This window comes from Phacochoerus africanus, chromosome 2, assembly GCF_016906955.1.
Source record: "Phacochoerus africanus isolate WHEZ1 chromosome 2, ROS_Pafr_v1, whole genome shotgun sequence".
NCBI classification, from domain to species: Eukaryota; Metazoa; Chordata; class Mammalia; order Artiodactyla; family Suidae; genus Phacochoerus; species Phacochoerus africanus.
Window position 1 is genome coordinate 86,919,008 of NC_062545.1, and position 24,586 is coordinate 86,943,593.

Sequence of the window (24,586 nt, forward strand, 5' to 3'; positions counted from 1 at the left end):
TCCCTGTTCGCCTCCGCTGCAGACCCGTATGTACCAACTCCGGTGTCACTCCGGGCCGGGGACAACGCAGGCGGGGCCCCAGGCGGCCCGGACTTGCCTGCAGTTGGCGGCGGGAGCGGCCTAGGTGGCCACACGCAGGACCGGACGTCGCCGGGGGCAGCAAAGGGCAGGGGCCGCCGGCTCCCATCCGGTCACCCAAACCCACGCTCAGGTCAGGGAGGCGGGGTCCGCGTGTCCCCGCGCCCCTTGGAGCGTACAGGGTATCAGGGTTACTCCTCGCGGACTAGTATGTCCCCTTCCGCGCAGGCCCAGGCCACCAACTTACTCGCACTGGGAGGCACGTTTCCCTCGGAGTCCGGCCGCCACTTGTCATTGTCCCAGGGAGGGAAGGGAAGGAAGGCTTTTCTCCACCCTGAGGAAAAACCGCGGTTTGGCAGCTGTTTCTAAGAAAATGCTTTTGCACCCTCTCACTGCCTGCCCTCGTGTTCACCAGTGAAGATACTACATTTGAAGCAAAATGGCAAATAATATTCTGCTTTATCGATTAAAGATGGTGGAATGATTTGTGTTAAGTGAATATTATTTTAAAATATTGAAGTTTAGCAGTGCAGACGCTTTTGCCTTTTTAACCTGTCTTTACTAAGAATGTGGTGGAGGCTTGTGTCCTCCATTTAAAAAATAATCTTTAAAAGTTTTTAGATCTTAGAGTTTGTGGGCACACTCTGCGCCTCATATTGTGGGTAGAGTTTGATTTAACATCTCATTTAATTCTCAGAACACCTGGACAGGTGTTATGGCAGTTGAACTGCGGCTTAGAGACACGAATTACCCAACGGCCTCACCAACCAATAGCTAGTACCAAAGATTTAATTAGATCCTGTAGATCTAAAGGCCTTATCTTATTTACTCATGCTCTTCATTTAGTGGTGAGTGGGTCAAGAAGAATTTGAAATGCAAAGCCTAAGATAATGGATGGCCTATTAAGAATACTAATACTTTAGATTCACTATTTAAACTTAATTTTTATGAAAGCGTTGTTTTTGCAGTACTAGAATGAGAACATTTGAAGGAGGCCAACATTTTCAACATTTATCTGTGGTTTCATTACAAGGTTGGGAATTCTAGTAGAGTTGTCAAGAAATGGGTTACAGAGTGAATTGGTGCCATCTCCTTTCCTGGGAATTATTAACAAATTTAGACAAATAGTAAGTTAGATGAGCACAGTTTCTTTATTATAATGGACCCTGATGTTCTGGAATCCTTGTTGTTCGACTCAGGGTTGGAAAAACATTATTCTTAAACATTGTCCTCACTGCCCACCTGTCTTAAGGAAACAGAAGGGTTGAAAAGCAGAGGAACTGACTTGATTATTACTTTATTTTCCTGGAAGGCAGGACACCCCAAGAAGCTAGCCAGATATCCTGGAACTCAGGGCAGAACTGTGTGCACGCATCTATGTGTTGTCGCTCAGGATATCAGAGTGTTTTCAGAGATGGGAAACCTCTCCTTGATTAATAGAAAGGCTTTTCATTAATTCCTGCAGCCCAAAGACCTGGGCTGGTAACTGGACAGGAGCAGCTACAAATTAAACATGGTTACATGGTCATCCAGCCTACAAGCCAAACCTTGGAGGCCCCCCCCCCCCATGGGACCCTGGAATTCACTGGAACTTATGTAGGCAACCATAGACATTAGGTAAAACCTGCCTAGATGCAAGAAAATGGAGACAATCTGGACGTTGCTGTTTGAGATCTGGGAAGCTGGGTTATTTACATACTACTCCACGATATTTTTGTGGCTAACACACTACCTGTTCTACATTATAGTAAGTTTTGAAAGTGCCCCCATAATACTTTTTTTTGCCATCTTGGCCTCTTTTTTTCAACTTTTCCCAGAAACCAAAATATGTTACTTAATGAGCACTGTTGAGGCTGTTCTGCAGAGTAAGAAACAGCACTAAGAAAGTCAATAAAAGCATCTAGAATCCTAGTACTGATTTCCTGCCCCAGGAACACAAAGTTGCTCTCATAGAACTTCCAAGTGCTAAGAGTGGCAGGTGCAAGACAGTTGAATGATGTTAAGCCTATATATATGTCGCAGAATATATAGTATAGATTTGAAAGCAGTAGGATAGATAAGGAAAGAAGGTGGACTTGGAGCCAGTCTTGAAACTGTGGGTGAGACTCTTAACAATCATTTTCTGTGTTCAGGCATTTCAGTGCCTCTTCTGATTATTTCTTAAAAGGTCTCAGGTATCCACTTTCAAGGCCACAGTAGCCACATTAACACAAAACATTCTTATGCCATTTCTTAATCCTATCTTTGTGACTTTTGTCTATATCTTCATGTGTGATAGTCATAGCTACACAAGACCACATGGTTTTTATAACTGCAGTAGTATTTTTTGAAGCAGAACAGCCCTCAACAGAGATGAGTTCTAAAGTTGCTGTTAGGAATTCCCATCATGGCTCAGTGGAAACAAATCCAGCTAGCATCCTTGAAGACACAGTTTCCATCCCTGGCCTCAGTGGGTTAAGGAGCTGCCATTGCCATGACTTGTGGTGTAGGTCACAGACGCAGCTCTGATCTGGTGTTGTTGTGGCTGTGGTGTAGGCCAGCAGCTGCAGCTCCCATTGGACCCCTAGCTAGGAACCTCCATATGCCACAGGTATGGCCCTAAATGACGAAACAGATAAATAAATAAAAATAAAGTTGCTGTTAAATCTCTTCCTGAGTTGGTGAGATTGAAATAAATTTGACTTTCTTGTATTCATTACCTAACTGATGGGAACGCATTACTGACTTACACTGAGTGAAACAGAAAGGGAAATGATAATATTTGTGGACTCAGGTAGTGGCGGGACAATGAATGGCTTAGTTCTAGACTATGCTGGTCAGACATCTGCAAATGCTTGTTATGTGATGATCTGATGTTCAGAGAGGCCTTAGCCAGTGAGGCCCAGAGCCATGGTCCTGGTATGACTCGCAACAGCAAACCCATTTTCACATCCATCTTTTAATTTTTCCAGTTCCTCCTCAATGGAACTGTTGGAGATGTCTAGCGTGTCACATCAGAAGTTCTCTAATGAGGCAGTTTTCCAGGGACTTGGGTTATAAACACCAGTGTCTCTCTATACTTAAAAATGGAGGTTTAGGAAGTGCTCGTTGTGGTGAGATGGAAACGAATCCCACTAGTATCCATGAGGATGCAGGTTCGATCCCTGGCCTTGCTCAGTGGGTTAAGGATCCTGCGTTGCCGTGAGCTGTGGTGTAGGTCACAGACACAGCTTGGATCTGGCATTGCTGTGGCCGTGGTATAGGCCAGAGGTTGAAGCTCTAATTCAACTCCTAGCCTGGGACTCCTGTATGCTGCACTTTCAGCACCAAAAAGCAAAAAAAAAAAAGAGGGTTTAGGAAGAAAAGTCTGTTGATCTGTAGCTTTGAGATTTGAAATTATGTTTTACTTCTTTTCATAAAATGGAAAAGCCCAGTAGTGCTGAGTTTGACATAGGGGTGCAAAATTTCTGATTTCTTTCAAAAGTATATCACATAACACCAGAGACAGACTCTGTAAATGAAAATACAGATGAATTTGTCTCCATGAAAGTGAATAGGTTAATATGGCCAAGAAAAAAAAAAATCCTGTTAACAACATCTTAAAACGTAAGAAAAACTGGGAAAAAATATTTATACCACATATCACTGAAAAAAGTGTGCTATTTTTTAAAAGATGAAGAGCCTCACATGTCCTTGTAGGAAACATGTCTATCCTTATAAGAAAATAACAAATTCAATAGAAGGAAATACTTAGGTTTACTAGAAATCAAAGAAATGTTTTATTAAGAATAATGAGATGTGAGTTTTTCAAACCTGTCTGGTTGGAAAAAAAGATTGAAAGAATCAATGCCCAGGATTGAGTGACATTGACACTTATTTAAACAACTCTCAAGCAATATGGAGGAGAGTATAATTTCCTTAAAAAAATCATACTGAGGTATGATGTGTTTAATATCCATTCATCTATTCAGAGTATACAAATCAGTGATTTTTAATAAATTTGGAGCATCGTGTAATATAACTATCATCCAGTTTTAAACCACTCCCATCACTCCAAAAAGGTCTATCCCATTGCTTGCAGGCAATCCTACTCCCACCTGAGTCCCAGGCAACCACTGATCTGCTGTCTCTAGATTTGCTTTTCTGGAAATTTTATATGAAAGGAATCAAACAATATCTGTTGTATCTGGTTTCTTTCACTTAGTGTCATGTTTTTGAGGGTCACACACGTTATCACATGTATCAGTACCATTCTTTTTTATTTGACCAATAATAGTCCATTGTATGGATATTTGACCTTTGTTTATCCTCTCACAAAATGATGAGCATTTGGATTATTTCAGCTTGGGGTCCTTAGAAATAAGGCTGTTGTGAATATTTCTATGTGAGTATTTGCATGGACATATTTTCATTTCTCTTGGGAAGTTTCCCGAGGGTATAAACTGGTGAATGGTATGAAACTCTGTCTTCAACGTTTTAAGAAACTTCAAACCTGTTTTCCAAAATGTTGTACCCTCAGGGCAAGGGGGTTCCAGTTTCTCCACATCTGTGCTCATAGCTGGTAGTGTCATGTTTTTCTGCTTGTAGCCTTCTAATTAGTTTAGTTTACATTTTCAGAAGTAATGATGATGGGCATCTTTTTGCGTGTTTACAAGCGTAATGGATATTTTAGGTGAAATGTCCTTTCAGATATTTTGTCCATTTTTAAGTTGGATTGTTCATCTTGAGTTGTAAGCATCCTTTATATCTTCTGGATATAAGTCCTTTATCAAATATATGATTTGTAGATCTTTTCTTCTGGTGTGTGGCTTTCTGAAAGAATAATTGTTGATGTCTTTTGAAGAACGAAAGTTTTTTAATTTTGATGAAAACCATTTAATATCATATCTAATAGATCTTTGCCTAGTCTAAGGTCACAGATGTTTTCTCCTAGAAGTTTGATAGCTTTAGCTTTTATAGTTAGGTCTTTGATCCATTTTGAGTTAAATTTGTGTAGAAGGTAAGATAAGGGTTGAAAAGACCATCCTTTTTCCACTGAATTGCCCAGGCACCTTTGTTGAAAATCATTTTGATCATAAATGTTAACATTTGATTTCAGTGCTCTGAGTTGTATTCCACTATCTGTGTTTATTCAGATGTTAATACTACATTATCTTGATTACCATGGTTTCATAATAAGTTTTGGTGCTGATAGTGCCGACTCTTCTCTTTCAAAATTGCTTTGGTTGTTACATCCTTTGTGCTTCCATATAAAGTTTGGAATCAGTTTGTAAATTTCTACAGCCTGCCTGCTGTGATTCTGATAGGGATTGAATTGACTCTCTAAGTCAAGTTGGAGAGAATTGCCTTCTTGGCCATACTGAGTTACCTGGTCTGAAAATAAAAGGGGCTGACTATAGTGTGCCATCCACAAATACCTGCTGAGTTTAATTGCGTTAATATTAATATAAAGCCTGTATTTGAGCAAAGGCTCCAAAATGGAAGGGTTATACATTTTATCCACTTATTCACTCACTTCATGGTAAATAAACATTTATCAGGAATCACCTTTAGGTAAAGTACCATCACCTTGGGAAATTAAGTGAATTATTGTTTGAAGCAAATGAGAAAAGGCCCTTATTTTTAAGGATATTTCAGTATAACAGGGAAGGTAATATACATATGGCAGTATTATAATTCATGGCAAGCAGTGATAATGAGCCACAAGAAAAACTATGAGCTCTGAGTATTCAGAAGTATTAAAGTATTCAAAAGTATTCAAAAGCTCTGAGTATTTGTACTGCATATCCAAAGGACAAACACTGACAAAAAGTTGTCTGGTTAAATGGGTTGGACATTCTAGCTTTTTTTTTTTTTTATCTCAAGAGGATCAATGCTAGTTTGTTAATAAAGGTGACTTGTTAAGTCTTGTTATCTTTGAAGTAGAACGAGGTTAAATTCAAGGCCTGTTATAGCAGCTGTGGTTAGACTGAGTACGGTAGCTCCCCTCCCTTACTAGTAAAGATGTATTGTCTTCTTTTTTTTTTTGCAATTTATAATGATTTTTATTTTTTTCCATTATAGCTGGTTTACAGTGTTCTGTCAGTTTTCTACTGTATAGCAAGGTGATCCAGTTACACATACATGTATACATTCTTTTTTCTCACATTATCATGCTCCATTATAAGTGACTGGACATAGTTCCCAGTGCTACACAGCAGGATCTCATGGCTTCTTGGTCCCTTTGCTTTTCTTTAAATCACCCTCTTCAGTTTAAAAGGTAGTTGTTTGGGACCGCGTTTCTAAATTGCCACATGTTATTTGACCGATTACCAAATTTTGAATCAACTTTGTAATCCTTCTGATTCTGTTTGGCCATGAAGTACTTGATGGCTCTGGTCTTTTAAAAAAAATTTTTGTTATTAAAGTATAGCTGATTTACAGTGTTGTGCCAATTTCTGCTATATACCAAAGCAGCCCAGTTATACATATATACATCCCTTTTCTTATATTATCTTCCCTCTTGGTCTATCCCAAAAGATTAGATAGCGTTCCCTGTGCTATAAATATAAAGTAGGACCTCCTTGCTTATCCATTCAAAGGCTCTGATTTTTTTTTTTTTAATTCCTCACAGTGCCTAGCACGGGTACAGTAACTGTCGAATGAATGCATTAAGCCAGTTGTTTTCAAGGGAGGAAAGTGATAACTTTAATGATTTCATATCCTTGTTGGACAGATAGTCCAGTAGGACCCAGCTTTACTGTTTACCAGCTGTGTGATTGAAGGCTGTTACTTACCTCCTTCCTAAGCTTCTAAGTCCCTCATTCTCTGAGACACAGTTTCCTCATCTGTAAGAATGAGCTAAAAATAGTCTACCTCATTGGATTGTTCAAGGAATTAAAAGAAATGGTGAATGCAGGATTCTTAGCGTAGCGCCTCACACCTGTGAAACAGTCAATGGATGATCCTTATTGTGATGCTGGTTATTTTTAGTTATGAAGAGAACTGCAGTGAAATAATAGGCTTGTAATAAGCTATGCTTCTATTTTGTAGGGCAAATGGCACACAGATCTCTCACCCTGTATGTCTAAGTAACTGCAGTTATAGAAGGAGATGTTCAACAAGCAAATAGCAAGTGTAGTGTTTTTGAAAGAACATAAGCTTTCATCTGGTGCATTTTTACATGGTTGATTTTTCTCACAGAAAAAAAATATGTTTAAAAATATCACCGCATAACATTAGAATTCACTTGGCAAATCAGTTATCAGGTGATCCTCTTTTCCTATATCTTCCCCCTAAAACATGCATTTGTTGACACCAGAGTTAAAAATATTCCACTTTCCTGCAGGGTACAATTTGGAAATGGTGACTGAAACAAACACCATTTAAGCTGTCTGCTTTCACAGTACCTAGTATGTTGAAATATGATGTTATTCTCCTGAGTAATTTAAAAATCAGTGTTGAAGATAACAAACCAAATCAAAATGTTGAAATTTTTTTTCTCCCACTGGCTGCTTATTTATTGTACATTTCACTGCCTCCTTAGAAGACTTCAGTCAAATTGTGTGTTGGCTCCTGGTCAACGTATTTATTAAGTCCAGTGTTTTTACAATCCTGTGAGCATGGCCAGAAACAGGACCATTTGGATTTGCCGGAGACAAATGCATGTTTGGTCACAAAAAGGACATAATAGGCATATTCAGAAGTAGGGAAAGAGAGAAAAAGGTTTTAAATCTCCAAAGTGGTACCAAAATGTAATCTTTTTTTCTTTTTTTTTTTTTTGTCTTTTTAGGGCCACATCTGCAGCATATGGAAGTTCTCAAGCCAGGGGTCAAATCAGAGCTACAGCTGCTGGCCTAAACCACAGCCACAGCAATACCATATCCTTAACCCACTGAGTGAAGCCAGGGATCGAACCTTCGTCTTCACGGATGCTAGTCAGATTCATTTCCACTGAGCCACGATGGGAACCCCGCCCCCACAAAATGTAATCTTTTAAGAGAATCCTCTGTCAGTAACAACATATACATATATTTTATTACTATTAAACTTTAAGTGGCTACCATTTATTGACTAACTTGGCTGTACCCAACTTGGACTTTGTGCTTTATAGTCACGAGACAGCTTAGCTTAAATTAAAATAGGTGAAGTTGTTATACGTAAATCCTCCTGGGCAGTATTACGGTGTTAATTTCATATTATATCACTTTATTCTACCACCAGTTCTGGGGGGGCGGGTAGGCCCATCCCACAGATCACGGTTTGGACAGCCACCGTCAGCAACACCAAGGTGGCTTTCTGTGACTCAGGCCCCGTTCCCAGTGCTTTACATTAATGAGCTGAAGCTCCCCTCACAACACCCCCCCCCCCATCCCCTGCCACCCTGGAAGGTGGGTGCTGACCTTCAGAGGCCCTGTAAGTTGGGAGGGTCGAGCAGGGTCTTGACCTCCTTTGCCCTGTGGCCTGACTCATCCACAGGGGGAATATATGGGATTTAATAAGGGAAAGGCGTGTCCCCAGCTCACACATCTGGGAGGTGATAGAACCAGGACTTCCACCCCAGCCTTCTTTTACTCAAGAATTTTTCTCCCGGCCGTTACACCGCAGTACCTGAATGTTTCTTTCTAATACCCTCATGTATTCATGTGTAAAGAAAGGTGCCCAGTGAATGAAGCAAGGATGATGCAAGAGGTATCTTTATATGTAAAGATGTGAGTGTTCCTCTGTTTCAGACATTGTCTTTGTTAAGATAGAGGCCAAGGCCTTTGCTTCTAGGTGCCAGCCATAGAAAGTTACCCAACAGGTCCTTATTGTCTCTGATTATGCCTCAAGGCTGCTCCCCAGGGCCCAGGGCTCTGGTTTCTGAAAGAGGCACAGTATCATGAAGGCTTCTGGGTATTTCTGTATATATATGTATTTTGGGGTGTGTGTGTGTGTATGAATATATATATGAAGTGTATATATATATGAATGTATATACTTATATACAGATATATACTTGTATATACATTTATGAAGTGTGTATATATATATATATATATGAAGGCTGGGTATTTCCGTATATATATTTTTTGGTATATATATGAATATATACTTATATATGTACTTATAAGTATAGACATATATATACTTATATATACACATATATGTATATATATGAAGTATATATGTGAGTATATATATATTTTGAGTATACATATATATGAAGGCTGGGTATTTCAGCATATATATATATGAGTATTTTAGTAACTAATGGACTGTAGGTCATACACAAGTGTATATGTGAAGTTTCTTCACCCATGCATTGGTATCTGAGTATTGAGAGTATGAAACTTCCTATTTTCTCAAATTCAAAAACTGCTGGATTTGCTCTATTCAAGATGTAGTATCTTCATTAATTTGTTGTATTTCACATCATAGGGATAGTCTGCTGTGACCAGGAACATGTAAACACCCTTGTACATTATATAGTATAATGAGAGGTTATGATGTAAATATTAAGCCACCATTGCTTAGGCATCGGATTTCAAAAATGAGCAGGTCTTATGTTTTTGGAACTCATCAGATAAGAACAAAAGCCTCATAGCTGGGATGATCTCCTGGCCCTAGGACTGGATGGATTTTTATTTCAGAGTTCTGGATTTCCAATTGATTAGTGTTTGAGTACAAAAGTTATTTGTTAAATTTGACTTTGTGGGAAGTTGTATTAGGTTTGCTGTATGTGGGAGATAAACACACTAAAGACATGATCAAAGTGTGAAGCTGTAAAGACTGCTTCTGAAGTTCCATATGTATGCTATATAATACCTTTTTAAACTCTCTTTCCTGTCTACGTCTTGCTTTCTTTTACCTCTTCTCTTAATTATAATTTTTAGTTTTACCATTCCCCCTTTTAGTGGTCACATGTCCATCATGTCAGAGCCACCTGATTAGCTTTGCAGAAATAGAAATGACACCATAACTGTGTTTACCATTTATTAGAAGTTGATTCCTATCTGGACAAACAGGAAAATGAAGTAATCATCTGATAACACCCCTTTACAAGCCCTGGTGTAAAAGCTAGAAGACTGGGATCTGGTGTGGTCTCCACCAGTCTTTACTGGGGACAGTTCTTTGACTTCTTTGAGCCTCTGTTCTTCATCTGCAAAATGGGAATATTGAGACAGTCCTTGTGTAGCTCAGCACTATTGAGAGGATCAAATACAGCAGCAGTACGAAAGTACATAGAGAAATGTAAAGTGCTATAAAAAATGGTGGAAATGATTTGATGTTTGGTCTTTACTTTTGATAGTGAGATAAGCATCCTTGCATCTATATATGTGACCTTTTACAAACCCAGAATAGTAAATGAACATGCATCCCAACATGTATTTTTAGTGGAAAATTGTTTCTTGTTATTCCAAGAGGCTCATAAATGAAGGGGACTAGGAAACACTCCATTACATATTGGGTGCTGCTTCCGTGGGTCTACAGATTAAGATATTCCCCAAACTGGAAGCCCTCTGCTCTCCTAGCATCCCAGATATGCATCCAAGTTCCAAGTTAGGACAGCCAGCAGAAACCACTTAGAGTGGCACCGTGGGTGAGAAGAGGAACTCTGAGCCAGCCTACCCAGGTCTAAATCCCTTCCACTTACCACCAAGATTACCAACTGGGTCATCTTAGTTAAGTTACTTAACCTCTCTGGCTTCACTTCCTCCTTTATACAGTGGCCATGATGCTGTTTACCAGACTCACAGGATTGGGGTGAGATGAGCTCATTTAGATCATTGCTCTGCACATAAGTACAGTGCAGTACCCATGTTTCTTAAGATTGTGACTGTTCCTATGGGTCTTCTCTTGTCATTTTCCAAGACTCCCCTACGTCATCCTTACAGTATACACGTCCCTTGTGTGATTAGCATGTGTACCAGCATCCATTCAGACGAGTGAGATCTTTGGGTCCATCCCCGTATGTTTACTTGTGAAGAAACTCAAGCCCAGGGTTGTAAGATACAAGCCAGACTAGGGGCAGGCTTCTGATCTCATCCAGGAGTTTCCTCTACAATCCCATCAGCACAGCATGTGGGAAGAGGGTAACTTGTGAAAGAGGTGGCTCGGACCAGAGAGATGCGTACAGAATTTTAAATTATGTCATTTTGATGATACACTTCCATTATTTATTTTTAATTAATTGCATTTTATCTTTAATGCAAGACTTGATGTTCTTTCTTTACTGAAGTATAGTTGACTGACAATATTGTATTAATATAATTTCCATTGTTAAATTATCATATTTATACCAAGAAAATGTCACTGAACACACTTGAACATGGCTTTTTCCTTCTTTCAGTTATCTTTTGTGACTGAATACAATGTGAGATGGTTTCCCTAAAAATATGCGTCAGAAAAGGGAGAGTTGCTGTTTATTTCAAGTTCATCCAGAGTCTGTTAAAGCAGAGTTTTACTCACTTTGATCTTATTTTATTTTGGAAAGACATACTAGCCTCATGGCCTTAATTAGCTATTTGGGTTTATAGATGTTGATTGAATTAATAGGCACAGGCAAGGGAGAAAGAAGGTAATAAGGAAATTTAACACCAGTTTGATTACTTTGCGTGTGATCTCTCAATTCCAAATTCTGGATTTTAAAGGGTTATTTTAAAAAGCAAGGCAGTATTGGAGGATCCCAAATATACACCTAGAGAATGAATGAAGGCTGTTTTTAGTCTTTCTGATGTTAAACAATGATCCCTGTGACTTTGAATAAAAATTCCAGGGTCTGTTTCATGTGTCAAATTCAAATACATGAATATTTGAATTTAAGGGCAGTACCTGTTATTTGGGACACTTCATGAGAATTTCATGGACAGTGCCCCCATTTGTGGAGGGAAATTAATGTTGTGTTAATCAAACAATTGAGTTATGTGTCAAGTTTAGCAGAAGAGTGAAGAGTTAATCATGGACACATTCCAGTCGTTCTCTGGATGTGTTATTTGGATCTTTTTGTCCTAGAATGGTTTTCCTTGGATAACTAGCTCACGATTGGAATGCTTTCGTTTCCCCAGCCTTAAGTGTGTAACAGAAAACATTAATTTAATTTTATTTTTTTATAAATTAATTTTAAAAGAAAACCTAGGAGTTCCTGTTGTGGCTCAGTTCCCGTTCTTTGGGTTAAGAATCTGACTGGTACCCATGAGGATGCAGGTTCAGTTCCTGGCCTCGCTCCGTGGGTTAAGGATCTCACATTGCCACAAGCTTCAGCATAGGTCACAGGTGCAGCTCAGATCTGGTATTGCCCTGGCTGTGGCGTAGGCCTGCAGCTGCAGCTCTGATTCGACCCAGGAACTTCCATATGCCCCAAGAAAGGCCAAAAAAGAAAATATAAAGAAAAAACTTTAACATATTGGCCAGCAAGATAGGGAAGACCCCACCCAAAGTAATCCATTCCCAGATGAAAAGAAGTGATTGTTGGTTCATTTGTGGTGTTGCCTCTGCTCCAAGCTTTCCTGTATCAGTGTGGAAAACCCAAGAGTTAAGGCAGGACTTGCTCCGTGGCTGCCGACTCATGGTTCCTGGGATTTCATATATACTCCAGGCTTTGAACGAATTCACTTAAGTTATAAGGGACAGTAGTTCCTGTCCCTTCAAATCCTGGAAGGAAAACTCTAAGAGCCCACACTTAGCAGTCAGCCTTTTGGAGACTTTAACATCCAGTTCTCGTTCCTCAGGACCCAGAGCCCTCCTCTTTCTTCTCCTGTGGCTGAGAAACATGGCACCAGGAAGTTCCAGCCCTGTGTTTCCAGGTTCCTGTCACACCTTCAGTATTTTTCTCTGTAGTGGCAAATTCAGAGGCTAAGCCCACCTAGAGCTGTTCTCAAGCATCTGTTGAAGGGCCTAGGCCTTTTCTCATCTTCTCTGATACCTTCCTGAGTTTGGACAGAGAAAGTTGGGTTCGTGGCCCCCACAGGAGCCCCTCTAGAAGGTGGTAACAGCCATTTATTGAAGGGCAAACTCAGCAGTTGGTGATATGTCCTATTAATTCCTACAAGATGGTCAACAGAATAAAAATTCTGTATTTCTTTTCTTGGGTTCTTGAGAAGGGCTAGAGGTCCGGCTGTAGTCTTAAGGAAATCTAGTTGTGCTCCTGCAATGCATCTTAGGTCCTCGGATGCAGGATCCTGGCATCTTGGTGTAAAGTGAGAATGTGGGTGCAGTGGGCTGAGGAGCGCTTGCCCCCTCCTCCCAGCTCTGCTCCTACATCCGCTCAGGAGGAGCATTTCTGAAATAGTGTTTGTAGGGCTCTTGCTTCTCATCTGGGCCAACTCCAGATTCCTTCGTACCATCAACCAAAGAAATGACTGTGAATTATGTGTCTTGAACAGAAAAGGAAGAGGTTGTGTGTGAGCCAGACTTTAAGCCATTTAAGAAATACAGAAAATGCTAATGGTCCTGGGCAGACCATGACCAACTGAGCCACTGCCAACTGGGCTTAGCACTTAGTGTCCCCCCTTAATATTGGTAACATTGTGGGGACATTAAATATAGAAGAATCCAGGAAATAATATGACATACCTATTTACTCATCACTCAGAAATTCCACATTTTTGGGATCCCATTTACTTCAACTCTTTCTAAAAACACCCCCTTGGTTCCCTTCCTTGTCAGCTTAGAGGTAACCGTTATCATGAATTTGATGTGTGTCCTTCCAGTCCATGATTTTATGCATTTCTGATGTGTATGTCATTTATAAATCCATAATACTGATTTGTACATCTTTTAAAATTTCTAAAAGTGGAATTATGTACCTGTATTATTCTGTTTTTTTCTGTTATTTGATATCATAGTAAATGAGTATGGCTTCTTTAGGTATATTATAAGTAATATATTAGGACTTTTTCTAATGACTTATTTTGTGGTTTCTATTTATCACGTTTTCATTTGTTTTGTTCTTTTCTTCTCTGTCTTTGATTTGTAAACTTTGCCTTATTCCCACTGTTCCTGATTTGTAAGTTTCTATATCCTTTTTATTTTCTTAACATTTTGAAAGCCTGTCTTTAAATTTTGTTTTTAACAAAGTCCGAAATTATTCTGTGTCTGTGCCATCCTCCAGGACAAAACCAGGACCTTCATGTGCTATGACTTGTGGTCTGGTCACACTCCTTTTTCTCTTGTGTGGTTGTTATTTTCTACAACTGTGTTGTCCAATATGGTGACCACTAACTGCTGAGACTATTAGCCACTTAAAAAGAGTGAGATGAATTTTTAAAATTCTAATTTTGCTCAATTTAAATTTAAAACTGGGGAGTTCCTTTCGTGGCTCAGCGGTTAGCGAACCTGACTAGGATCCCTGAGGATGCAGGTTCAATCCCTGGCCTCCCTCAGTGGGTTAAGGATCTGGCGTTGCCATGAGCTGTGGTATAGGTTGCAGACGTGGCTCGCATCCCGCATTGCTGAGGCTGTGGTGTAGACCGGCAGCTGTAGCTCCGATTTGACCCCTAGCCTGGGAACCTCCATATGCTGTGGGTGCAGCCCAAAAACAAAAACAAAAATTTAAAAACTGATATGAGATTCAATTATTGAGAAATTTTAAACATGTTTGCAACAACCCAGATACGTGAAACTACTATAAACTTTATGACCTCTAAATATGGATTAGGTACTCCTGGTGAAAACTCAGTATCTGAATGGAGGTATACTGTTAAGTGTAAAATACCTGCCAGGTTTTGAAGATTTAGTGCCAAGAAGGTTTGTGAACTATCTCAGTAATTTATCTGTTGATGACATGTTGAAATGGTAAGATGTTAGATATAGTCATCTAAATAAAATACATTACTAAAATTAATTTCACCTATTTCTACTTTCTTCATGTGGCTATTAGAAAATCTGAGATTATGTGTTATAATTCTATAGGGCAGCACCGGTCTAGGCCTTCTGCTGAAATATTTTTAAACATACAAAAATAGGTTCCGTAGGCAATAATTAGATCTGCCAGCATATTTTATGTATTTTTCTTATATATTTTCCTTCCATCTTTTTTTTTTGTCTTTTCCTCCTTTTATATGGAGGTTCCCAGGCTAGGGGTCTAATCGGAGCTGCAGCTGCCGGCCACAGCCACAGCCACAGCCACAGCAATGCCAGATCCAAGCTGCGTCTGCGACCCACACCACAGCTCACGGAAATACTGGATCCTTAACCCACTAAACAAGGCCAGGGATTGAACCTGCAACCTCATGGTTCCTAGTCGGATTCGTTAACCACTGAGCCACGACGGGAACTCCTATTTTTCTTCCATCTTAATTCATTTTTCTTATCTCTGAATTTGATCCTTTAGTGATAGATCCTTGTTGAAAGAAAAGCTCAGTTAAGAGTAAATGCTCTTAGTATTTGCATCCTGAAATTTGTTTTCTTACATTTACAGATGCTGGTGCGAAATAATTCTTTGTAGATAACCCATCTGTTAAGTCTGATAACTTCGAAAGGTTTTCCTCATTTTCCTTGTCTTTCCATAGTTTTGTGATGTCTCATTGTTTGGTTTGTTTCCCATTTGTGCCTTGGTGTGAGTTTTCCACCTGGAGGCTCACGACTTCAGTTTGGGGAAATTCTCACCCATTATGACTTTGCACAAATTCCCACTAGTATCTCTATTCTCTGCTTCTGAATGTCTTTAGATAGACGTGGGACCTTGTGATCAACCACCGTGTCCCCAACCTCTTTTTTATGTTTTTCATCTCTTTATTGCTCTTGATTGCATTTTGGGCGAATTCCTCAGCAGCCTGTGACAGTTCATGATTTTTCTGCTCTTGAATATAATTTCATATGTGGTGATTCAGAAGACTCGCTAAGATCTCAGGTATTGTGTTGTATAACATGTGTATAACAATTCACAATCTGGGAAGTGTTCTCCCCAACATCTCATCTGATCGTGAACATGACCCTGTGAGACATTATCATCTATCAGATGAAGAGACTGAGCCAGGTGATCAAGTCACTGCCCCAGATCACACAGCTTCTAGGTAGGGAACCAAGATTCGAGCATGGCACACTGCCCCACTGATCCCAAGGTAAAGGTCACTTGGCTTTGTTCATCTAATGCTTTGTAGAGAGGTTGCCAGAGAAACCAGCGTTGCTGGAGCTGTACGCCTTCATGTCTCCAGTTTTACATGCATTTGTCTGAAGGCATTAACATTCTCAGTTATACCTGCTTTTTTTTTATAGGGGTTCTTTCCAAGTTTCTCTTTTTCAATAATTTGTATCTACTACAAACATGATTGGCTCAGTGTTTAGAGAGTGAACTTTCAGTCACATTGCTGTCACAGATCCACTGCCTAGAAGAATATTGAAAGTAACATTATTAACATCAGTTTTTAAAATTTGTTAAAATGCCACTTGGCATCAGTTGTAATTTTGTGCTGCTGCTGCTGCTGTGTGTGTGTGTGTGTGTGTGTGTGTGTGTGTGTGTGTGTGTCTTTTTAGGGCCGTATCTGTAACATGTGGAAGTTCCCAGGCTAGGGGTCGAATTGGAGCTGCAGCTGCCGGCTTATACCACAGCCACAGCAATGAGGGATCTGAGCCAAATCTGCGACCTACACCACAGTTCATGGCAACACTGGATCCTTAACCCACTGAGTGAGACCAGGGATCGAACCCAGTCTTCATGGATACTAGTCAGGTTCATTACTGCTGAGCCACAATGGAAACTCTTGTGCTGTTTCTTTAAAAGCCTATCAGGGAGTTTCCACTGTGGCTTAGAGGGTTAAGAACCTGACATAGTGGTCATGAGGATGCAGGTTTGATCCCTAGCTTTGATCAGAGGGTTAAGGATCCAGTGTTGCTGTGAGCCGTGGTGTAGATTACAGATGCAAAAGTGTTGCTGTGGCTGTGGAGTAGGCTGGCAGCTGCAGCTCTGATTCTGCCCCTAGCCTGGGAACTTCCATATGCCAAGGGTGTGGCCCTAAAAAGTGGGGAGAGGGGAAGGAAGGCTATCAGTTACAGATGGAGGGTAGGTACCCAAGATTGAATCTGCCAAGTGGCCTGAAAAGTAAGAATGAGAGCCCAGCACTTTAGACAAGAGAGAGTCTGGTTTGTGACCAGGAGGGTCACGTTTGTAGCCATGGAAGTGAGCAAAGCCAAATGCTCAGACTTCCTAAGATTTTTCTGTCTCCAACTCAACTGGCTGATATGGCACAAGATCTGTGCAAGAGCTCTCTTTGCCTTCGTGATAAAGAAGTTTCCATGTTCTTAGGAAGTAGTTGGTTGATTTGTGAACTAGGGAGAGCTGCATGGACATGGGGGGTTCTGACAAGAGAGAAACTGGTGGACTCTGGGTTAACAGGCAGCCCCAGGGGAGAAGAGAAAGTTCCCAGTGTCCTTTTTCTTGAAGAAAAGCTTTTGTCTTTCTCAGAGACTTTATCTACTTCAGACCTGTGTTTTACATATTGCTTTATAATCTAAGTTTTAAAATGTAGCCTTATTTGCAAATTTGATCCCTAGCTCAGGAATTTCCACATGCTGTGGGTGCGGCCAAAAAAGAAAAATTTACCATTATTTTATGTGGATTTCCCGTGTATTCACATAGCATAACTACTTTCGATCCCATTGCATTAGTAGTTCATTCATTTCCTCAAATATTTCTCTGATATTTACTGGTCCTGTGAGTTGTTTCCAGTTATTTCATATTAGAAACAGGACACAAAACTGTGTTTTTATGTGGTTTCTTTCTTTGAGTCTCGGTCCCCAAATTGGAATTACTGGGTCACTATATGGTCAGTCCTATGTGCCTTTTTCATATTGCCAGGTTGTTCTTTGAAAACATTATATTAATTTATATTGTCACCAGCCCCAGCAAACAGTGGGTTTTATGAGCTTTTAAATGTTTTTCTCATTTCATCAGATGAGACATTACCTACACCTGTTTTCTTTTCTTAAGCCAAACGTGCCAAATGTTGTTTTACTATTTGTATTTTTTTTTTTTTTTGCCCCGGAAACTCTCTTCCTCTCTTGTGTTAATTTACTTATTCATTTCATTGTTTGAATCTTATTTATTGTCTTTAGCCAGTCAAAATAGACTGGAGTAATTGATGGATCTCATAGATCGAAGTGTATTTTCCCTATTGGCTGCAGCCTAGAAAGGTGTCAGGTGGAAGCTGTCAGGAGAGTGAGCAGGTGCTGGCCCAAGGAATGGATCAAAATCAGGAAGGGGATTAGGCAGGGTGCTTGGCTGTCCAGTCAAGGCTGGGAGTGTGGGAGAGACACTGGGTGGATCATGGAAAAAGAAGAATTCATCATCAAGTTGTCAGGTCGTATCAAAAAAATAGGCCAGAAATCAAAGCTAAGCTAGTAGGGGATGAAAATGTGCTTCTGCACTTGGTTTGGGCTTTCCCAGCATGCAGCTCTCGTCTTTAAAGACACAAAGTGCCTGAAACACATGTTGGATCCTAGGCACCCCTGCTGCTGACCGCTGGGTCCCTGTTCTTTGCCTGGTGGTGCAATCAGTGAACGTTGATTAGCACTCTAATGTACATTGAGAACAGGGGCTCAGATCAGTTCTTGCAACACTCCTGGTTTAAAATTAGAGCAGTTATGCAGATAAATGCTCTCTCTCTGTGTGTGTGTATTTAAAACATATCCTCTTAGAAAATTACCTTTCCCTGCAGAGTATTGTTGGCTTATGTGGTCCTTTAATACATGTTTTCCAATTTAAATACAATTCACCAAAATATTTTCTTTCTAGTCTCCAGAGAATACAGAGGGAAAGGATGGTTCCAAAGTAACTAAACAGGAGGTAAGTGTATCTTTGATGTCCTGTATTTAATCATTAACTGGAGGTTTTAATATTGTCATCTGAATGAGCACTATTCTAAACAAGACTGTGGAGGAGTTCCTGCTGTGGCACAGCGGGATCCGGGAGTCTCCGAAGCGCTGGGACAAAGGTTTTTTCCCAGACCCTGCACAGTGAATTCAAGGATCTGGTGTTGCCACAGTTGTGGCACAGGTTTCCACAGTGGCTTGGTTGCAGCTGTGGTTCAGATTCATTCCCTAGCCTGGGAACTTCCATATATGCTGCAGGGCAGCCAAAAAAGAAAGAAAAAAAATAAAAAGTAAAAAAAGTAAACAAGATTTCGGAAACCATGTAAACCAGAGATAAAGCCTCGCTTAGCCTGGGTGGGTTTCAGCTAAGGGCACCCATGAAGCATTTTCCACTTACTCTGTGGTTTATGTTTCTACCTGTTGGTGCTGCTGTCTGTTAAAGCAGGTACTGAGAATTCTTTCTGGGCAAAGAGCGAGATAATAGGTAAATTCATCAAGGAGAACAAAGTCCACCTTTCACAGCAAGGAAATGAAAGACTGTTGATTTAAGAAATTCTTGGTTCCCAGTGAATGAACCAGAAACTGTATTGGGGGTTCTGAAAATTTGCCTAAACAGAATCATCTCTAAAGTCAAAAACTACAGAAGGATGAATAAAATGTCAGTATTAAAAATTTTATTTTAATCAGGAAAATGCTTAAATCTTGGTAATTAGACAATACTTCTAAGAAGTTTGGTATGAAAATACAGAAAACTGAAAAGCCAGGAACTTGGATTTGACCCTCGTGGTAATATCACAGACTTCTAAAGGACAAGCTAAAAAGCAAATGAGATGGTAACTGCAATGCCACCTGTTCACTTTTGCACAGAGCTTTACAGTATGTGGACACTGCTGCTCTTAACCTTTGAACTAAGAAACTAAAAGGGGTCATGAGAGAGGCAAAAACAGTATCTAGTTACAGATTCTCAGATTGGGTGATTCATATTGTGTTAATAATTCAGAGGCTGTCATGAGACCAAAACCCCTACACAAGATTTGTACAAGGAAGTTCATTCTGCTGAGAGGAAAATCTTTAGCAGAATCTATAGAGAGATAATTGAAAAGCAGAACAAACAGAACTGCCTATAGCCAAATCCCCAACACCCATTTGTCCAGTACTCAGTGTCTAACAGAGATAGGGAGATAAAAGTTGGTGGTCCAGAGTCAAGTCATTAAATGTCTAGAACTAACTGAACAGTGTTATCAAACCAAAATTCAGATGCTTGAATTTTCTTGAAAAATGGCAGAATACAATTTGTAGGACAGTTGGCTAAGTATATTGCACCTTAGTGTTTGTAGATTTGGGCACAGAATGCATTTGGGTTTCTCCTTAGGGACAGCTATTTAAATTGATCTGTCAGGAGTTCCCGTCGTGGCGCAGTGGTTAACGAATCCGACTAGGAACCATGAGGTTGCGGGTTTGGTCCCTGCCCTTGCTCAGTGGGTTAACGATCCGGCGTTGCTGTGGCTCTGGCGTAGGCCGGTGGCTGCAGCTCCGATTAGACCCCTAGCCTGGGAACCTCCATGTGCCGCGGGAGCAGCCTGGGAAATGGTGGCAACAACGGCGGCAACAACGACAGCAACAACAGAAAAGGACAAAAAAATAAATAAATAAATAAATAAATAAATAAAATTGATCTGTCAGTCAGAAAACCAAGAAACCGTCATACACACAGCAGATCCTGGAGGCTGAAAACAGCCTTTCCCTTCCTTTACACTAAAAGCCATCACGCTGGTTAGAATATATGTAAAAGATTTTTGCTTATACAACTCTCTTATGCATATTCATTTAGCCTCAGAATTTTTATTATTTCCATCTCTACATTATTATTTTTAATATTTTCATGATTATGGGTCTTATATTATTGCTAACAAAAATCATAGAAAAGACTCTTTTTCTGTTATTGAAGCCAAGACCAGATTAAAACTTGTGCTTGGCCTTCAGAACATCAACACAATTGTTTGGAAAGTTCAGTTAGTTAGTGGTGCTTTGGGGTAAGAACTGTCCATCAGTTCTTTTTTTTTTTTCTTTTACTGTCTTTCTGTCTTTTCTAGGGCCGCTTCCTGCGGCATATGGAGGTTCCCAGGCTAGGGGTCTAATCAGAGCTATAGCCACCAGCCTATGCCAGAGCCACAGCAATGCCAGACCCGAGCCTCGTCTTCGACCTACACCACAGCTCATGGCAACGCTGGATCCTTAACCCACTGAGCAAGGCCAGGGATTGAACCCGAAACCTCATGGTTCCCAGTCAAATTTGTTTCTGCTGCACCACTACTGGAACTCCATGTCTGACAGTTCTTGATGGATTTTTTTTCCCCCTCTGAATTGACTGAATTTTCTAGTTGTGTCATTAAGTACGCACACAGCTCTACAGTGAAGAGCTTCAGACATGATGGGAACCCTCTTTTGACAATCCTCTTCCACTCCACAGTATTTGAAGACCTTGGTGCAGAATATCATATGTGATCAATAAATGACCAAAGCAGTATGTTACAGTCATTACCCTGGACAGTTTACAAAGCCCTTTTACATCCATCATTTGATCTGATCCTTAAAATTACCCTGGGATGAGTCCAGGCAGAGTACCCCTTTGAGATATCCAGAGACACCATCCAACCAAAGCAATCAAAAATGTTAGGGAGCACCTGAAGACAAGAGGGTCTGCAGATGCCACGGTGAACAAAAGGAGCAAAAATCCTTGCCTTCGTGGCGCTTCCATTTTGGTGGTGGTGGGGATGGGGAGAGAGTAAAATGAAATGATTGGAAATCTGCAATGAAGAGAAATAAAGCAGTGAGAGGAAGCTCACTGTCCTTATGTCAGAGAAGCCCTGTTTTGGTCAACAGACAGGCTGGAGTTATTATCCCCATTTTATGAGAGCAAACAAGGTTCTCAGAGAAATATATGGTTTTCCCCAGGCGTCACAACTTGGAAATTGCAGACCTGAGAAAGACATCTGAGTCTTCTGACTCAAAACCTCCTGTCCTCCATGCTTTTTGGGGATCATCATAAAAATCTGGTCACCCAGTAGGTACCTTTTCTGTCTTCCTCCCCTAGCCATGGCTCTGATATACATCTCTCACCCGCACCCCCCTTCCCAGTTTTGCAAATAAGGTAATTTCTACTTAGCTCTTCATTTGTTTTTGAAAGTTAAAAGCAACTTAGCTTGTGGATTTTGCTTGGGAGTACATGGTGAAGCTCAGAAGCATTAAGAAATCTCATAAAAATATACTTCCAGATTCCAACAGAATGGCCTGTACATTTCAAGCAGTATTCAGTGAAGTCCAGTGATCCTGTTGGCATCTGGCCCTCCCAGGGAATTTTGTCACAGTAAGATTAGATTTACATGTTGCTTTTGCAACCAGAACTTTAAAGTAAAAGGCTCCACGTCTCTCAGAGTAGCTTTCACCATAATATTCTGCAACCCAGGGAATGATCAGTTAATCAATACATGCTTACTGAATAATTCTGTTGTGCCTGACACCTCTGTACCGTGGTGGTGACAAACCCTTACATTGTTTCTGTAACTCTTAGCAACCTGTCATTCTGAAAGCCTTCTTTTTTTCCTGAGAACCATACTTTGGGCCACTTTTCCTGAGGATCCACAATCAACAAATTGAGAGAATTTTTTTTATTATTACTGGAGTATAGTTGATTTACCATGTTGTGTTAGTTTCAGGCATATAGAAAAGTTATTTATACATACATATATATATATATATATATATATATATATATTCTTTTTAAAAAAGTGTTATGGCTTCACCCATGACATATGGAAGTTCCTGGCCCTGGGATTGAGTCTGAGCTGCAGCCGTGGTAATGCCAGATCCTTTAACCCACTGCTCTGGGCCAGGGATCGAACCTGTACCTCCACAGCAACCATATTCACCAAAGTGGGATTCTTAACCCACTGCACCACAGCAGGAACTCCGCCTATATTCTTTTTTTAATATTCCTTCCATTAAAGTTTGTTATAAGCTACGGAATATAGTTCACTGTGCTGTACAGTGAATTGGTGCTGTTAATTGAGAAAAATTCTTTTTTCCATAGTAGGTCTGCCCAACCATCTTGAGTCTCAAATGAATCCTTCAAATTCAGGGGGGAAAAGAGCAGTCTAGTCTATTTTATATTCAATAAGTATAGCCCAGTCATTTATAGATTGGAAGGCTTGTGAAAGCTGATGAAACTTTCCGGGAAGGTGTATAGACTTGGTGCATAATTAGTACTGCTGTCTGGGAGCGAACATTTGTCTTAGCCTCCACTGCCTGCAGTGAAGAACAAAGTCCCTTAGGATGGTTACTGAAAAGGGACATTTAAGAGAAATCTTTTTTTTTTTTTTTTTAATCTATAGCGTAGCAAGAAGAGCTGGTAAATTTTAGGCAGGAAATAATAAAATGACTTTACAGTAAAAGATGTGTTTTTTTAAAGACAGGTCGGTTTAGACAGCCTGAACAGCAACCTTGGGTTTTGCATTACTTTCCTAGGCTTTTTATTTTGAAATTCTTGTGTTAGACCTGAATCAGGAAAGGGGGGTGAGTCCTCTGGGGAGGAACAGCTTCCAGGCCCCCCAGAACTGTGCTTTGGTTGGAATGTGTGTCTGGAAATACGTGTGTGTGAGGGGGGGTAAGCTCTAACATCACTGCCTCTTCAGCCTGTGTGCCTGGAGAGGAGGGAGGGGCTTCCCCTCAATGAGATCTTACTCCAGACAACTCATTGGTAGATAGGGAGGCAGTTATAAGCGATAGTTAACGTGTTTGCCCCCTTTCAGCCCCCAAACTGGAGAGCAAGCGAGTAGTGTCCTTGACACTCCCCCGGCAAGTTCACACTCACTGTCCGTGTCTGGGGCTTCCCCATCCCCCTCACCTCCACGTTTACTGAGGGTCCCGTAAACGTTGGAGCTTCAGAAATGCAAGAGAAGGTGGTTCCATGCAGAAGGGGTCCAGACGTGAGACACAGGGGAGGGGAGACCAACGTGGTACACGTCAGGGGACGCCCAGGGCACAGGGATTCAGACAGGATCCATTCACCCCTCTTTAGCAGAGAGGCTGCCAGCTGTCCTCTCGGAGGGAGGGCATTCTTCTGAGCTCTCCTGCTGGCTGCACTTCATGGGTGAAGTGGCGTGGCTTGTCCTTGAGGCCACACAGAAGCCTTAAGACAAGCTCTGTTTGGTAATTGGAGGGTCCTCCATGCCCCTTCCTGCTCTGAAAGCACATTGAAGAAGCACAATGTACCCATTTGCTGCCCATTTAATTGCTATTGTGATGCCTTTTCTTTGGAGATACCCAATTCATGCGGTTAAATTAACCATCCTGGGATTGGGATTGCATCGCAGTATTGGGATTCAGGTTCCCAGAAAGAATGCCCCTGTGATAATCCAGCAGACCCCGTGGTATTTTCCTGTGGAATGTCTGCTCCAGGCACCCCTCCATGCTGTGTATCCAGCTTTGCACATTCTTACCCTCCAGTCCAACTCCAGGCTATCCATGAGAGCCTAGGGTTAAAGTTATCCACTTAATTATCCATTATTCATCTCTTTCTATAGTTTAAAGAAACATGAGTTTAGCTTCCTCTGGCTATTTTCAGCTAGAATGTTCCTAGATGTGGAGGTGACAAGAACTATGTCTTCCACTTTGGCCTTGACCAGCTGACCTAGACTGACCTAAGAATCCCATGATGCCTTGCAGTCATGGCAGGGCACCTGCTCACTATTTTGCTGACCCC

General features: G+C 40.7%; 1 protein-coding gene and 1 long non-coding RNA gene across 8 annotated transcripts in view; one reads left to right on the forward strand and one right to left on the reverse strand.

The window, feature by feature from the left end:
* The window catches only part of LOC125117539 (uncharacterized), a 52,092-nt gene extending 51,708 nt beyond the window's left edge, over positions 1–384 (reverse strand). Inside the window, exon 1 of the long non-coding RNA XR_007132649.1 lies at positions 326–384. This is a non-coding gene — a long non-coding RNA (uncharacterized LOC125117539). The remainder of the gene's footprint in view (positions 1–325) is intronic.
* The window catches only part of HMGN3 (high mobility group nucleosomal binding domain 3), a 33,192-nt gene that overhangs the window by 790 nt on the left and 7,816 nt on the right, over positions 1–24,586 (forward strand). For all 7 annotated transcript variants that reach the window (XR_007132644.1, XM_047763428.1, XM_047763464.1 and 4 more), the window contains exon 2: positions 18,749–18,799. Coding sequence is in view for 6 of the 7 variants with exons in the window: in XM_047763428.1 (XP_047619384.1) it covers positions 18,749–18,799 (51 nt within the window). In the remaining variant the exon portion in view is untranslated. The remainder of the gene's footprint in view (positions 1–18,748; positions 18,800–24,586) is intronic.